Source organism: Miniopterus schreibersii (assembly GCF_964146895.1).
Source record: "Miniopterus schreibersii genome assembly, chromosome: 2".
Taxonomy (NCBI): Eukaryota; Metazoa; Chordata; class Mammalia; order Chiroptera; family Miniopteridae; genus Miniopterus; species Miniopterus schreibersii.
This window is the reverse complement of record NC_138102.1, coordinates 181,682,318-181,697,926: the sequence shown is the minus strand read 5'-3', so window position 1 is coordinate 181,697,926 and position 15,609 is coordinate 181,682,318. Positions and strand designations below refer to the sequence as shown.

At 54.8% G+C, this 15,609-nt stretch overlaps 1 protein-coding gene across 1 annotated transcript in view; it reads right to left on the bottom strand.

The window, feature by feature from the left end:
• Nucleotides 1–1,398: 1,398 nt before the first annotated feature.
• MGAT3 (beta-1,4-mannosyl-glycoprotein 4-beta-N-acetylglucosaminyltransferase) overlaps nt 1,399–15,609 on the bottom strand; it is a 30,587-nt gene continuing 16,376 nt past the window's right edge. The window contains exon 2 of the mRNA XM_081129177.1: nt 1,399–6,009. Within this exon, the coding sequence (XP_080985303.1) occupies nt 4,407–6,008 (1,602 nt within the window). The 5' untranslated portion in view covers nt 6,009 and the 3' untranslated portion in view covers nt 1,399–4,406. The remainder of the gene's footprint in view (nt 6,010–15,609) is intronic.

The following is a 15,609-nucleotide window of genomic DNA, read 5'->3' as shown; positions in this document are numbered from 1 at the left end:
CGCTACTGGTGTCTAGTAGGTAGAGGCCGGGGATGCAGCTAAACACCCTAGAACAGACAGCCCCGCACAAAGAATGATCTGGCCCACAATGTCAGCAGCGCTGAGGTCAAGAAACCCTGGCCTATTCCCAATCAATTTTGAGCCCCTGGAGAGCAGAAAATGTGTCTTGTCCATTTCTGCACCTTCCTCAGGACCTGCTGTCCAGCAGTCAGTAAATGAATGTAGGATTGGATTGAAAGGCAAGCAGTGGCAAAAGGGTGGCCCGGATATGGTGGGTAGGACCAGTGGGTGGCAGAGCAAAAGGACTGTCACAGAGCGGGGTCATGTGCCTAACTGCATTAGCGTGGGGGCTTCCTGAGGGATGAACTCGATTTGCAAAACCAAAGTTGCTTCCTAAGCGTCCTACTCAGGTTGTTTAAATGCTAGCCGTCAAGGGGACCCTTTAAGAGCTTTGTAGAACTGAGACTCCCCCTACGGAGCCTCTGCCCCAGGAAGTGGTGATGTGAACCAGGCCTGCTGAATTAGGAAATCCCCCCCACAAACCTCAGGAACGTTGTCTCCTTCCTCCACCAACCGCATGCAAAGCGCTCGGCACCTTGTGAGCGTTCAGGACACGCGAGCCCCTGCTCTAGCCACCAACAATCCGGTCACTCCTTCCCGTCTCCAGACTCGGTCCCCCATCTAACATGGAGGCTGCACAGCCACCCCACAGGGGACAAGGGCAGAGTTCAAAGTGTCCACTCCCACCACCTCTGAGACCCTCCTTAGAAAATACCCAGAAGGCCTTCTCCCCAGGACAATGCCAGTATCCACGGGTCCCAGAGGAAGCCCCCCACATCCCACTGCTCCAGGTGCCATCACCACGCAAGTCCACGGTCAGCTCCACAGGAGAGTGATGACTAGTCGGGAAGGCTGTGGCCCTCACCTGCCCCAGAGGATTGATGACAGGACCAGCGCTGTAAATCCAGGTCCAGCCCTGTTCTGCCCAGTGGCTGTATGATCTTAGGACTCCACAGGCAGAGGGAGGAAACTGAGGTGGACACGTTGGTCTCGATGCCCCAAGAGCACAACTGTGGGGGAACTGCTGCCCTCTCGGTAGAGGCACCAAAGTCTTCATCCAGATCCCCAGAGGTCCCAGGCCCACATCTCCCTCCTGGGGATCCCTGTCCAGCGCCTTCCCTTTCTCAGCCCATTTCTACCAGGGGGAGGGAAGGATGCCCCCTGATGCTGGTGGAGGTAACTGCAACCCTCCTCGCCAGCCAGCAGTCCTGGGGAGGCTCTCACCCCACAGATCCAGCACTCCATAGCAAGAGTGGCTTTGGCAAGGCAGGAGCCACCCACTTGCGACCCTCCCTGCCCCAGAGCACCCCCAAACCAACAACACATGCACACTCTGCAGACTGTAGCTGTTTTTATTATTAATATTATCTTAAGCATCCCTTTAAGGGTGAAATGAAATCCAACCATTTACAGAGAAAATGATTTCAGAATATACATATTGATTTTTCCCTTACAAAAAAAATAATGGCGTCAGGTTATACATTTCCCAGGGCCCTGCTATTTACTTGGGCAAGTCCTGTCTCCCCACACCAATTGTAACCTTTGTCCCCAAAACTCTCCCACACCTGTCCCTGGGAACCAACATGACCTGTGGGTAGGCTGGGCCTCCTTGAGTCTCCAGGTTATAGGGCAGGTGTTCATACCCTGGGAAAGAAATCTGGGTATGCTGGCAGGGCCAGTGGTGTGCCAGCATTCACATTCACAGCTTGGTTTCCCTTCATACTGGGGGTGTGGCTCAGGGCTCCCCTGACCCCCAAATTCCCAGTGTATGATGTGATTATATGTGAAACTCTTCAACCCCATGCTTTGGCCCCCAGCCCTCTGATAGCTGTCATCTCCACCCAATGACCAGGCCTCCTCTTGACAGTGACCATGAACAGCCCTCCTGGGTCTAAGGAAAGGCAGGGCTTGGCAGGTCTGAGCGCCTCCCTTCTCCTTCCCCTGCCTGAGGTGGTGAACTGGAGGCCGGCCTGGGAAGGAGGCACTCCACAGTAGCGGGAGGGAGCCAGCAGCATGGGGTAAGGAAGCTGGCAAGGAGGGAGACTTCTAGGATGGGCCTCAAGCTTGACTCAGGAGCCCTGAGACTGCCTGTCCAGGGGTGAGCAGTGGTTGCTGACTTCTTGAGCCACTTCTGAGCCCCAAGAGGGATCAGAGAGGGGCTGCTGTGTCTCCAAGGGAGGAAAGTGGGGACAACAGAGCCCCCTCAGCCTTCTTCACTCCTGCCCACCAGAGACTGCTCCGAAGTCGGCTCCCCAGTCCACGCCCACACCGAACTTCCCCAGACAGACCTGTGGCAAAGGGGACAACCTCTTCTTCTGGCCCAGCAGGAAACACCCAGAGAAAGTCCCTGCTGGAGGCTAGAGGGTACTGGGTGGAAGGATGTGGTTGGAGCCAAGAGGGGCTGGAAGGTAGTGGGTGCTCAGCTGTACAGCCCTCAGGTCAGGAGGAGTCTCATCCCTTGGACTAAAAGACAGACAGATGGACCCTGCATCCCCTTAGCCTTGTTTTCCAGGCTCCCCAAGGGCTTTGTGCCTCCGTCATTTTGGGGAGCTGCAGGTGTGGCCACAGGCTCCAGATCCCAGGGAAGCGCCTGGACCCTGCTCCCACATCCACACACAAGCATCTATGTACAGGGACACACCGACACAGACACATACAAGTACACACAAGCATGCACCCATGCCCATAAATACACACACACGCACAAACATGTACCATTCCACAGGCAGCCTCTGCATCCTGGTATCACTGGTGAGCATCCAGTGGGGAATTGGAGAGGGGGTGTCTCATCCTTCCCATAACTGCAGGCTCTCACTGCACCTCAGCCCTGGGCTGGCAGTGATGGGAGCAGGAGCAGGAGCAGGTTGTTCCAGGAGCTCCGAATATGAGGAGGATCTTATGACTGCAACAGTCATTTCTACCCTCTCTCCCACTCTCCGTGCCAGAGAGGCTCCTTATCCCCTGTATCCACGCTTTCCGCCTTCCTTTAATAAGAGAGCTAAGCTAAGGCTGGGCACATGGCAGCCCAGCTTCCCTTGCAGCTGCTTGTAGCCATGTGACTAAGCCCTGACCAGCAAGGTACGATCAGAAGTGACTCTGCCATCTCTGGCTCATGCCGTTAACAGGAAAGGGTGTGCATTTCCCATGCCTTTCTCTGCTTCCCCCAGGCTTGGACGCACATGTGACGGTGGGAACTGGAGCAACCAGAATTGGAAGGTATGTATGAGGAAAGCAGAGCTGCCCTACTCGATCCAGACCACCTCCCTCTAGACAGTTAAATCAGAAACAAGCTTCCATCTTGCTTAAATCACTGTATTTCGGGGTCTCTTAATTACAGCAGCTTAGAATATACTTTAATGAATACATCTCCTGCCCCCATGAGGCAAACAAAGTGGAATGAGATGACATACAACTGGCCTTAATGTCCCTCTTGGGCCCAGGGCAGCCTCATGGCTCCTTTCTGGCCCCTACCCAACACCAAGAAGGGGTACAAGGGTAACTCCACCTGAGACAGTGGAGAGCTGGGGCTGTGGACTCCAGCAGGAAGGGGTGATGGGGCACCCCCATGTCTGACCTGCTAGGCTGGCTGATGTCCCATCCCACCCTGAGAAGTGGACTCCTGACCTTGCAAGTGGGTAGCCCGCAAGACAGAATATAAAAAGTAAGAAGGAACATCAACGCCAGGTTCAGAACTGAAAGGAAGACTCCCCGGCTTCCCTAGGCCCCATGCCTACGTCAGCTCAGCAGGGTCCGGGGCGCACCGTGCCATCCCACACAGCAGCGTCCTGTGGGGCGGGCAGGGGGAGTTCTCAGCTCCTCTGGCCCAGCACCTCTGAGGACACCGTGCTTCCTCTCAGCTGGATGCTGTTTTTATCCGCTCCTTTCTAGGTGCCCCCCTTCCTCCCGACCCAAATACAACTACTTACAGAGCTGGGGACCTCCTGGCATGCCCCTTTCCCACTGCAGGTCCAAACCCCAGGAAGCCAAATGGTGGGCTTCTCCTCAGCAGGGCTGCAGCTCCCACATGGCTTGTGGGCGTGCCTCCGGCTCCCTTCCCCACCCTCCCCCGCCACCTAGTTACCATCAGGCACTCTCCACTGGCACCTCCTGGGCACAGCACTCTCGGAGGGTGGAAGGGTCAGGCTCCCCTCTCCTGATGAGGAATGATGTTTTTGAGCTCCCGGGCCTGACCCCTGGTTCAAGAGGGCTTGAACAGGGAAGATGCTCCCACTCAGCCCCTCCTGGTCCTCTCAAGAATCCCCCTAAAGGTTGGAAGGAGGCAGGGAGATAACAGGAGGGGCGGTCACCACCCCCGCCCCGCCCCGGGCCCTGAAGATCACGCAGCCTTAGCCTTCCGCCCCCTCCAGCGCGGCCCTGGCGGGCGGCCTTCCCTCGGCGGCCCTGCTCCGCGGCCCACCTTCCGCCGTGCTCCTGGGCTCCTGGTAGGGGTTGTCCAGCAGGTAGCGGAACTGGTTGTAGTTCTGGAGCAGGTACTTGGGGGCGTACATGTGCTCGCCGGGGTCGGCCGGCGGGTATTCCTGCTGCGTGCCGTCGAACCAGCCCCCGGTGCGGATCAGGCTCCGTATGTAATTGAGGTCCCGCTTGTCCTCGTAGTCGCCCCAGCGCGGGAAGTCACCGTTCTGCGCCGACACGAGCTTGAAGTAGATGCCCTCGGGCGTGAAGCACCAGGAGCAGTGCCAGCCCGCGAAGTGCAGGGGGCTGCCCAGCGACCACTGCACCAGGATGTGGCCCGTGCGGTTCTCGTACTGCCGGAAGCCGGGCATGGTGTAGTACTGGCGGCGGCGCAGGCGGATGCCGTCCAGCCCGTACACCGAGCGCAGCATGTCCACCGTGCAGCCCGACACCACCTCCAGGGTGCCCGGCTGCTTCCAGAAGAAGCCGTAGAGCGACTTGCGCATGTGGAAGGCGAAGGGCTCCGTCCAGCCGTCGTAGAGCTTGAGGAAGAGCACGCCGTCGCGCGCGGGGATCTCGTCCGCGTCGTCGATGATGAAGACGTCGTCGGGCCGCAGGTTGCGCAGGCGCGCCACGCCGTCCTGCGTGAGGAACGTGCGCAGGTAGTCGTCGGCGATCCAGCCGTCCTGCCGCCCGCCCTGCGGGAAGTGGTCCAGGAAGACGTACAGCACCTTGTGGCGGATGTACTCGAACGTGCCGTTGCGCAGCATCTCGCGGAACTTGAGCGGCCGCGGCTCCCCGTAGGCCGTGAAGTTGGACTCGCACACCACGAACGCGTCCACCACGTCGCCCAGCTCGTGGAAGCGCACGTCCAGCAGGTCGAACTCGTGGTTGATGTTGATGGCGTTGATGACGCGCCGCGGCACCTCCCGCGGCACCAGGCGCTCCTTGGTGGGCAGGTTGGAGTACTGCACCACGGTGGGCACGCCGCAGCTCGGCCCGTGCCAGCCGGGCAGGCACACGCACTCCACCCACTTGCGCCGCGCGCCCCGGCCCCCCGGGCGCGCCCGGGCGCTCAGCAGGCGCCGCACCGGACCCCGGGCCGGCGAGCCCTCGCCCCCCTCCGCCTTCTCCTCCGTCCGCCCAGACGGCGGCCTCTCCAGCGTCCTGGTGCCTGGTTTGAAGCAGACACCCCCGGCTTTGGTGCGGACGAAGTATTCCGTGGTGTCCTCGGGAAGCACAAAGTCCATGCGGTGCAGCTCCTCGGCGGCCCTGCTGGGCGGCAGCGGCTGGAGCAGGGGCGAGTGGGAATAGAGGGGGGTGCGCAGCAGGTCGGGGCTCCCCGGCTCCGGGCTGGCCTGCGGCGTGACGGGGGCATTATTCCAGAAGAAGGTGGACACGAGGTTGGGGCTGAGGGAGGCCAGTTCTCGGGGGAAGGTGACGTAGGACAGGGTCTTAAAGAAGTGCAGGAAGGAGATGAGGCACAGGCCGGCCATACAGAACACGAGGAAGAGCTTGTAGCGTCTCATCTTCATTCTGCGGGAAAGGGGGGAGAGCGCGGTCAGGCCCTGCATTCCGGGGCCGGGCCACCAGAGGCCCCTCTAGGGGCCCGGCCTGAGGACGCCTCGGCTGCACCGTGTTTGTGCAAGTCCCGGCCAGGCGCTGGCCACCCTGCGTGAAATCACCTCCACCCCCCCCCCTCAGGCACCAAGCCCGTGAGACCAACTTGCTGTATACCCAGTACCCTGGGAAGCCCCACTGTCAAGTTCAGGACCCCTTCCTCCCACAGCGCTTCCTCTCAATGGCCACCAAGCCACCACACAGGCAGCCTCCGCGGGCTCACCCCACCGCGGCTGGACCCCCTGCACTGCTCCAGGAACAAAACGCACCCTGGGAAAAGCTTGGCCTTGCAGTGCCTAACCTACCCCCGGGGGCTTACGGGCCCCAAAGGACGGGGGAGCAGGCTGCAGGCATGGGGGGCCCTTCTTTGCACTGCCCAGAGTGATGTTCTTGGCATGTTGGTTCTTCCTTTCTACCTGTTCTACCTTTCCTTGTGGAATATTGACAAGTCTTCTGAATGCCTGCCTTTTCACTGAAAAATTCGCACGTCTCAAGGGATGACATTTAATTCTAACATATTTAAAGAATAAAATTAAGTAAAATTCCCCTCATTACCCCACGCTTTAAACTAGATTGAGCTCCAGGCATAAACAGTTTGATCTATTAGAGGTGTTTCGCAGGTTTTAGATGCAATTCTTCTGTTCTTGGTTTAATAGTTTTCATAAATATCATATTGGGCACTAAGTCCAAATTTTTTCTCAATCAATAATAGATTGAAGAGATTTTCAGATAAGTAGAAATAAATTTACCACCTCCTTTTAATTCCTACATAATATTCCATGGTTATTTTGAAGAAATCATTCTCTGTGCATAAGTGATTCATGAGCAGAGCCATTCTCTATTTACACAGTCTAATTTATCAGTTTGTTATGGCTGTCGAGGACTTCGTGTATGTGTGTGTGTGTGTATATATATATATATATATATATATATATATATATATATAACAATTTAAATAGACTTTCTATTTTAGATGATTTGCAGTTTATCAGAAAAGTTGTAAAGACAGTACAGAGTTCCCTACACCCCTTGCCCAGTCCCGCCCAGGGTTAACCTCTTACATCACCAGGATACATCTGTGACAACCAGGAAACTGAACAGGCTCGTTGCTATTAACTCAACTCCGCACTTGCTGTGCACGTAGTTTATCTCATGAGCGAGCCTGCGCAGCAGGAGAGCACTCCCACTATAAACCCAGCTCATTTTGTCCTTGAGCCCATGGGGCTGGGCAGGCAGGCAGGAATGTTATACTCATTTCGCTGAGTGGGACCAGTGACTTGCTTGGGGTGACCCACCAAGACACAGGACGGGTTGGGAAAGAAACCTGGCCTTTGGCATATGGTGTCATTTCCCATTCCATAGATCCCCGTGAGTAGGGCACTGTCCTTCCACCTAGAACATTCTTCCCCTTAAAATGGTCCTTTCTGCCCTGGCTGGGTGACTCAGTTGGTTGGACCTTCGTTCCCCCGTTTCTCTCACATCGATGTCTCTCTCGCCCTTCTTCTCTCTCTAGAATCAATGGGCATGTCCTCAGGTGAAGGTAAAAATATTTAAAAGTTCCTTCCTGTGGCTTCTCTGGTTCTTTCTCTGAGTCATTTGGGTGTCGTCCTGTCATACTCCCCCTTTACTTCCTAATTCTGAGGACAGCAGGGTACAGTGGAAAATTAGGCACTTGGCTTTAAATGACTGTGACCTAATACAAGGCTCCACACCATTCTGAACCTCAGTTTCTACATCAGTGAAATGGATAGAGTTCTTGGTGTGCAGTGGGTGCTCAGTCAACTTTCGTTCCTTTCTGGGGTTTTTTCCTCCAAATTACACGAGCAAGTTTACTTAGAAAGTTACAGAGGTAGTAGAAGTGAGCCGCCTGGGCTGTGTAGGCTCAGGAAACAAGTTACAGAAGCCAAAGAAGGCCCTTGGAGCCTAGGAGAGGGAAAGGCAGAGGTAACGTGCCCGAGGGGGAGGAAGAGTGGGACGGGAAAAGCGGGGGCATGTTGCAAGAGGAAGAGCGTGCCAAACGAGTTCCTTTCTTTTTTTTAAAAGTTTTTTATTGATTTTAGAGAGAGGAAAGGAAAGGGAGAGAGAGAAACATCAATGTGAGAAACATCAATCAGTTGCCTTCTGTACGAATCCCGACTGGGGGTCAAACGGGCAACCAGGAATGTGCCCTGATGGGAAATTGAAGTGGTGACCTTTCGGTGCACTGGGCGACGCTCAACCGAGCCACACGGGCCAGGGCAAACTTTCGTTCCTTTCAATTCTCAAGGCTGAAAGGTTCCAACATAATTTACTCTAAGCCACATGGTCCTAAAGCACAGAATCATAAACGGTTTGATCTAGAACAAATTTTAAGGACCATTTCCTCCAACCCTTTCATTTTACAAAGGAGGAAACCAAGGGATTTCAGGGTGAACCTGGGTGGCTGGACTCCTATGCCACACATCCTTCCTGGCCTCACCTTGGTGAGGAGTCCTGAGCAAGCCAGTCAAGAACAGTACCTGCACTATCACCACTCCCCTGGCCAGGGCAGGACTTGCACTCTCAGGTCCAAGCTGCCCCACCTCATTCAGTTTGAATGTGTGCCCTCCCCGGAGCCTGCCGAGTGGCTAGCGCAGCTGACTGCAGGCAGGCAGGGCAGTTGGGGGTGGGCCTAACCTCTCCTGAGGTCAGCTGTCCCAGGGCAGAGGTAGGGGTGGTCTCCACTGGCGTTTGGGAAGGCGGGAGGGGTTGCTCCTTGGCAGCATTTTGAAATGGGTCTTCTGGGCTCCACCGTAGATTCCAGCGCTGCTCTGGCAAAGTGAGCCCAGGCAGACCAGGCCAGCAGGGTGAGTGGAGGGGCACCGGGGTGAGGCCAATAAAGGCAGGCGGGGAGTTGTTGCCATGGCAGGAACCAGGTCTAAGGCAACTGAAAATTGAGGTCAGCACAGCAGAAGCCTCCAGAGTGACCCACCTAAGGATTTCAGGACCTGGCAAGAGAGCCCTGGTCCTTCTGGCAGACTCTTTTCCCCTACTTGGGACCTGCCTCTCCAGGGCACACCTTAATCCCTGCCCTGGTTGGACTGAACTGGCTTGTGGGCTGTGGAGAGCAGGGCAGGGCCGGGCAGGGCCAGGACTAAATCCCCTGGCAGCAGTGAACAAAAGCCTCAGCAGGTAAGAAACTCAGGGAGGCAAGTGAACACACCCTGCTTTTCCCAAAGGGTGCCCTTTGACCCCACCGAGGTCACAATGACCCAACTCCCCTGGCCAGGCTGGCTTTCAGGATCTGGGTACACCTGGCCAGCTGTGCCATTCGAAGGACGGACTCACCAATGCCTGGGATCTTCCTCACTCACTGCGACCTTCAGAGTGAGGCCCCTTCATAAGGTCCCAGCCTAGCTCGCTGCCGAGAATCATGGAACTGAGCATGTTTCTCTCATCATTTGGGCTGCCAGGAAGCTCAAAAGTGCACAGTGGTCAGCTAGAGCAAGTCAGTGCCCCCATTTGGGGGGACACCTTCACTCAAAGCTGCCTGTAGTTTTTAAACTTCCTGGCTTCATTCCTTACCTTATCTTCACATATTTTGATAAGTGCTTCAAATACATTTTTTTGACTAAGAGGCATATAAGTAGGAAACAGGATAAAAGAAAGCATTGGGAACTAGGGTCTCAGGTCTCAACCACCCTGGGAGGTCACTGTAACGGCTTTGTTTTTATAGGTGGGGAAATTGAGACTCAGAAAGCCAACGAGATTTTCCCCAATGACATTAAGTAGATGGTCAAGACTTGAACATAAGTTCTGTTCCCAAGCCAGCACCTACATCCCTCCTTATAGCTGAGACCGTATTTCTCCCCAGTGCAGCTGGCCTGGCTGTGGGCAAAAGCCATGGAACCAAACTGGAACCTAGCCAGCAGCATTTGTAAAGCTTCATGGAGCAACCATCAGATGTAAGCATAAAGCTGATGGTCACTGATACAACCTAGCTGCTGTCCTGAGCACATTATACGCATGACTTCACTGAATCCTCCCAACATGGAGCAGGTGCGATTGTCATCCCCATTTCACAGATGAGAAGACTGAGGTGAGAGAGATGATGTAACTTGCTCAGTGTCATGCAATTCATAAGGGTCAGACTTGATTCTGTGGGGTCAATAGTGGGATTTAATCCAGTGATAAAGCTATCCTGAGCCCCTTCCATCTGCCAAGTTCAACCCAAGTAGGTGATAGGGTCCTACGAAGTGTCTATCAGTGACTAGTGAAGACAACCCACTGGATGGAACAACCACCATCTCATTTGGCCCACACAACACCCATAGGGTGCTCAGCCAACCTATATCATCCGTTTATCCACTCAGCAGTGACTTCTCGAGAGCATGATGTGTGCCAGGCACTGTGCTGGGCCCAGGAGCACAGATGCCCACCCCGCAGAGCATGCTTGGGGTGAGCGGGGAAAGGGAGTGCAATAACCTAAATAAACGAGTCGAGTAATATTGTACATTAGGAAGAGTAATGCTCTGAAGAATAAAGCTGGGTAAAGAGGGGGTGATCAGTGACAAATAGGGTGGCAGGGCAGGCCTCACCGAGGAGTGAGACTTGAAGATGAGGGTTCAGGGAAGAAGATTCCAGGCAGAAGGAACAGCCAGTACTCAGGAGACACTGCAAGGAGAGCAGATCAGAGGGAGATGGATGGGTTCAGATCACACAGGGTCTGGGGTCACAGCTGGACACACGGTTGTCACTGGAGGACTCTGAGGAGTATGCTCTGCCTTGGGTTTGAACAGGCTCGCTTGGGCTGCTCTGTTGAGAAGAGATTGTCTCCTCAAGGGCAGAGCAGAGAGGTCTCCCAACCCTCTTCTTGACTGTGAGCTGGGAGCACTGAACCAGTCTTCTGAGTTCCCATGACCACTGTGAACACGAGCCTCAGGGTCGCTTGTCCCCTCTCAGTCTAAGTTCCCCATCTATAAAATGGAGTATGTTCACGCCTGCCCTGCCCACTTAAAATGAGACACTGAACTGGGCAGACCAGTCCATCTCCCCTCCCGGGCAGCAGGACTATGAGCTCACAGGGTGGGACCTGTACACAGCAGGTGCTCAATAAGGTTGCCCTGCATTGCCCTGGGCCACCTCAAAGGCTCCCTTTCACTTCCATGTGCACATTCTGGAACCAGACTACCCGGTTCTGATCCTGGCTCTGCCATTTCCCTGTAACCCTGGGCAGGCTAATAACTTTTCTGCACCTTCCTTTCCTTACCTATACAAGGATTCAATAATAATCATGGAAAGTACCTAGTGCACGCCAAGGGCTCTTCCTACTGCTATTGCTGTTCCCCAGCCTGGCAGAGTAAAGAGAGCCTGGGGTGGGGGAGGAGCAGCTGAGGCAAAGACTCGGGTCTGGGCCCCGGTGGGTGCTGTCCTGTCTCAAAGTAACAAGGAGCAGAGTGTGTGTGGGGGGGCTTAGCAAGTAGAGCCTGGCCAGAGTCTGAGCCTGATGGGGGGAGGAGGAACAGCACCCTGCTTCCTAGGGCTCCTGGGAAAGGAGGAAAGAACTGTGAGGCTGTCTGGGAGCCTCCATAGAGGGACCCCCAGATATTCTGGGAGTTGCACTCAGCCTCAGGGGCCAGGTCTCCCATTTGAGTGCATGAAGGTGGTGGGGCATGGGCCAGGTGCTTCTTGAAGCTGACCCTGACCCAGGATGACAGCAGGACCAGCCCATTCTGGGCCTCCTGCTCCTTGTAGCCTCATGGTGGCTGTGGCTGTGCCTTAGCCAGAAGGTCCCAGCTGGGCAGATTTTTTTCTTGGCCCCCCTTCTTCCCACTTCTGCCCCACATGCTTGGAAGACTGATGGAGCGAGGTGGGGAAGCAGATGAGCCCAAACCCCATGACACCGACGTGACGTCAGGGTTGGGGCTCAGACTGAGTCCAGTGAGGGCTCCTGGCCAGAGAGGAGACAGGCGCTCCCTGGAGGCTGCAGGCTGTGACTGTGGAGCTGGCCAGGTGGGCAGCAGTCTCCCAGTGCAAACAACCCTGACAGCTGTCAGCTGTCACAGGGGTGATGGGAGTCCCGTGGAGCTATCCATGGTCCTGAGTTTGCCTGCGCTGACCAGGGTCCTAGCTCAGCGGGGGGGGGGGGGGGACCCTAAGGCGGCCTCCTCTGTGGTTCAGCCGCTCATGTCCTAATGGCCACTTCCCCTGTTGGCCAACTTCTGGCCTCCTTCCTCGCCTGCCTCATGACCCTGATTCCTGGTGTCCTCATCTCTGGGACAGCCTTGGGGCATTCAACTCCTTCAACTGGGAGAAGGGGCATCTGTGGTCTGTGTCCAGCAGCAAACAGGCCCAACCCCTAGTAGGCACTCAGAGCACTCTGTCAATAGGGGGAAATCTTGGATGTCAGCCCACCCACCTTCAGTCTCCACTCCTGGGAAGGAATCTGCCCATCTGAACCCCCCAGCCTGGGAGCACCCTCAGATAGACCTTCACCCCTCACCAAGAGTTCATCTGTTTGAAAGGGCAGCTTGACTTTGAGCTGAAGTTCACCTCCCTGTGCTCACCTGCCCCATCTCAGTTCTGCCCCACATGACCCAAGGGCTCTGCCCATCTCCGTGAGGAAGGCGGCAGGTGCATCTTTGCAGCCAACTCTACCATGCTCAGCAGCTCCTAAGACAGAGTAAGCCAGTGGCGACAATGTCAGATCTGAACACTGTCTCCGACTTTGGAAATTACTCCACCTCTCTGTGCCTCAGTTCCCCCTCTAAGTAAAATGGAAGTATAACACTCCCTGTCTCATAGCGTTATTATGAGAATAAAATTAGTTAATCCATGTCAAGGATTAGTAACTGGGCCTAAGCATACAGCAGGTGCTCAGTAAATACTGGCTTCCAGTGTTACTGGAACTCAGAAGGATTTGGTTTGAATCCCAGTGCTGTAACTTAGTAGTTGTGTGTCCTTAAAAAAGTTACTTAGCCTCTCTGGGCATCCATTTTCAGATGAAGATGGAATATGTCATCCTCTCCCTTGCAGTCCTGTGAAAGATCTGGATGAGATGAGGTATTAAAACACCTGCATGGAGCCTGGCACTTGGTAGATGGTCTAAAAATGCCTGTTTCTTTCCTTTCATTTGGGGTTCCTGCCAGATGACCTGACTGAACACGTCAGGCCTGGTTCCTGGCCAACTCTGTTGAAGGACTAGGCCAGTTGCAGGGCTACTTACCAACAACTGGAACCTACCACCTCCTGGGGCATTTCCCAGTGACTCTCTGGGCTTTCTGGACTCCAAGCAGAACCTGGGGAATCTAGAGCCCCACGGAGGGTTCAGACTCTTCTCCCAGGGCCCTCAAATAAGAATATTGTCCAAACCTTTGCCCCAGGCCAGTGTCCCTGCCAAGTACCCATCTGGCTTCTGCTTGTCCGATTTTTAGAGCTGCCCAGTCCAAGCCCTTGGGCTGCTAGAATTCTCCTGTTGGCCTGAATCAGCCTCCCTGGAGCTTCTGCTATTGCTTCCAGGTTCTTTCTTAGGATTGAGAAGAACAAGTCAGCATCGCAGGGATCAGAAGGCAGCGACCATGACCTCTATACTCCCTTCGTCTCTGGGTCTAAATAAGGGGCTTTCTGACATGAGGTTCCGTGATCCACATGGAGAGATGAGCAGCGGAGGTAGCTGAGAACACGACAGATTCTGGAGTTCTGGCAAGGTGCACGAAACTGACGCTGCTTATTTTTTCACCTCTGGTCCCGGTTCACATCCATCAGGCAGGGCTCCAAAGGTCAAGCCTACACGCAGGGGTCACTCTACAACCAGGTCATTATCCAGGCTACTGGTGGGCATTTACCAAGACCTTGCTGTATGCCAGGCACTGCGGCTATGACGGCTGGAGAGAAATTAGGAGCCAATTCAGGGGGCCAATCCTGGAGGAGCATACTTTTGTCTCCCTTTTACAGATGAAAAAACAGATGTTTCGGGTGGTTAAGGTATTTGCTTAGCCACACTGGAATAGTGGAAATGAAACAGATGGGAACTGAGACACCCCTCCCCCATGCATCCTGCACCTGCTGACAGACCAGGGCCCAGTAGGGCTGCAGATTTGGGGGTCTTATCCTAAGCCAAACACAAATGGCCTGGCTGAGGGAGGGTCTGCTGTACCAGGACTCCCAGTCCCCAGGAATTCTACTCCCCTGGCACTCTCCAGAGCAAAGGAGTTGGCTCATGAGGCCAGCCCTGGCCAAGGACTCCATCTGTTCCAGGTGACTAGAGTCCTGGCAAACCCTGTTCACCATGAGGCAGCAGCTGTCCCAGCCACAGATAAGGAAACCAAGGCCCAGAGGGAGAGGCAGGGCTACACTGGGAACCAGTTATTGGACTAGTCAGGCAGTGTTGGAGGAGGACAGGGCACCCGTGCCACCAGAACACACAACTTGCCTGGGCACAAGGGTCTGGCCTCGCTGAATGCTCAGTCCAACGCCCAAGCCCAGAAGCCCCTTCCATGGTGAACCCCACCTCTTCCCCTGCTCCACAACCAGCCCCTGTGCGTCCTGGCCCTCTCCTTCCTCCAAATCGCTCCACCCATTCCCAGCTCCTGCCAGCTGCCACAGAGGGAGAACATGTGGCCTGGGAAAGTTGATTCCCAAGGCTGGGACCTGCCCTTGCTCCTTAGGGCCTCTTCCCCTTTCCCCATCATTGGCCCACCCAGGATATCAGCTTCTGGTCCCTAGAGGACAGTGGGCAGTGGAGATACAGAACATTTCCACCATCCCAAAATGTTCAATGGACAGTACTGTTAGCTAAACAGATTAGTCATCCTCAGGTACCAGCCAACGGGGCAGTTATGCTCAGAAGCCTGCAGTGGCTCCCACCATCCAGCACTGAGGCTCACAGCTGCCCTCTCTAGATCTGCCCCCACCCTGCCTTATTCATGTTAATGCAACAGTCACCACTTATCACACGCTTAAATATATGCCAGTTGTTGGCTGGGCTTTATATATACTTGACCCTCACAACCATCCTTGGAAGTAGGAATTATTTTCACATTTTACAGATGAGGAAACTGAGGTTCAGAGAGTAAAGCAACTTGTAGAGCATTTCTCTGATCACCTGTATGAAGCCACTGCTCTCCAGGGCTTGGACCCACACAGCTTCCACTTAGAGGGGCTGGGGCAGGGTGCAGGTGAGGTTGGCCTCAGCCACGGGCCACTGAAGGCTCTGAGCAGAGCAACAGCATCGTCCTGGGCCTGAAGATGACTAATCTGTTAGCTTTCAAAGCTATCCGATGACATGATCTTTGATGGTGGAAACATCTAGGCCTATGCTGGCCAACCCACCAGCCACTAGCTGCACGTAGCTACTGAACACTTGAAATTGACCGAGGTGCCCTGGCCGGGTAGCTCAGTTGGTTAGAGCATCGTCTGGATACGCAAAAGTTGCAGATTTGATCCTTGGTCAGGGCACATACAAGAATTAACCAATGATGCATCAATAAGTGGAACAACAGGTCGATGTTTCTCTCTCACTTTCCCTCTCTAAAATCAATTTAAAAAATAAAGAAATTG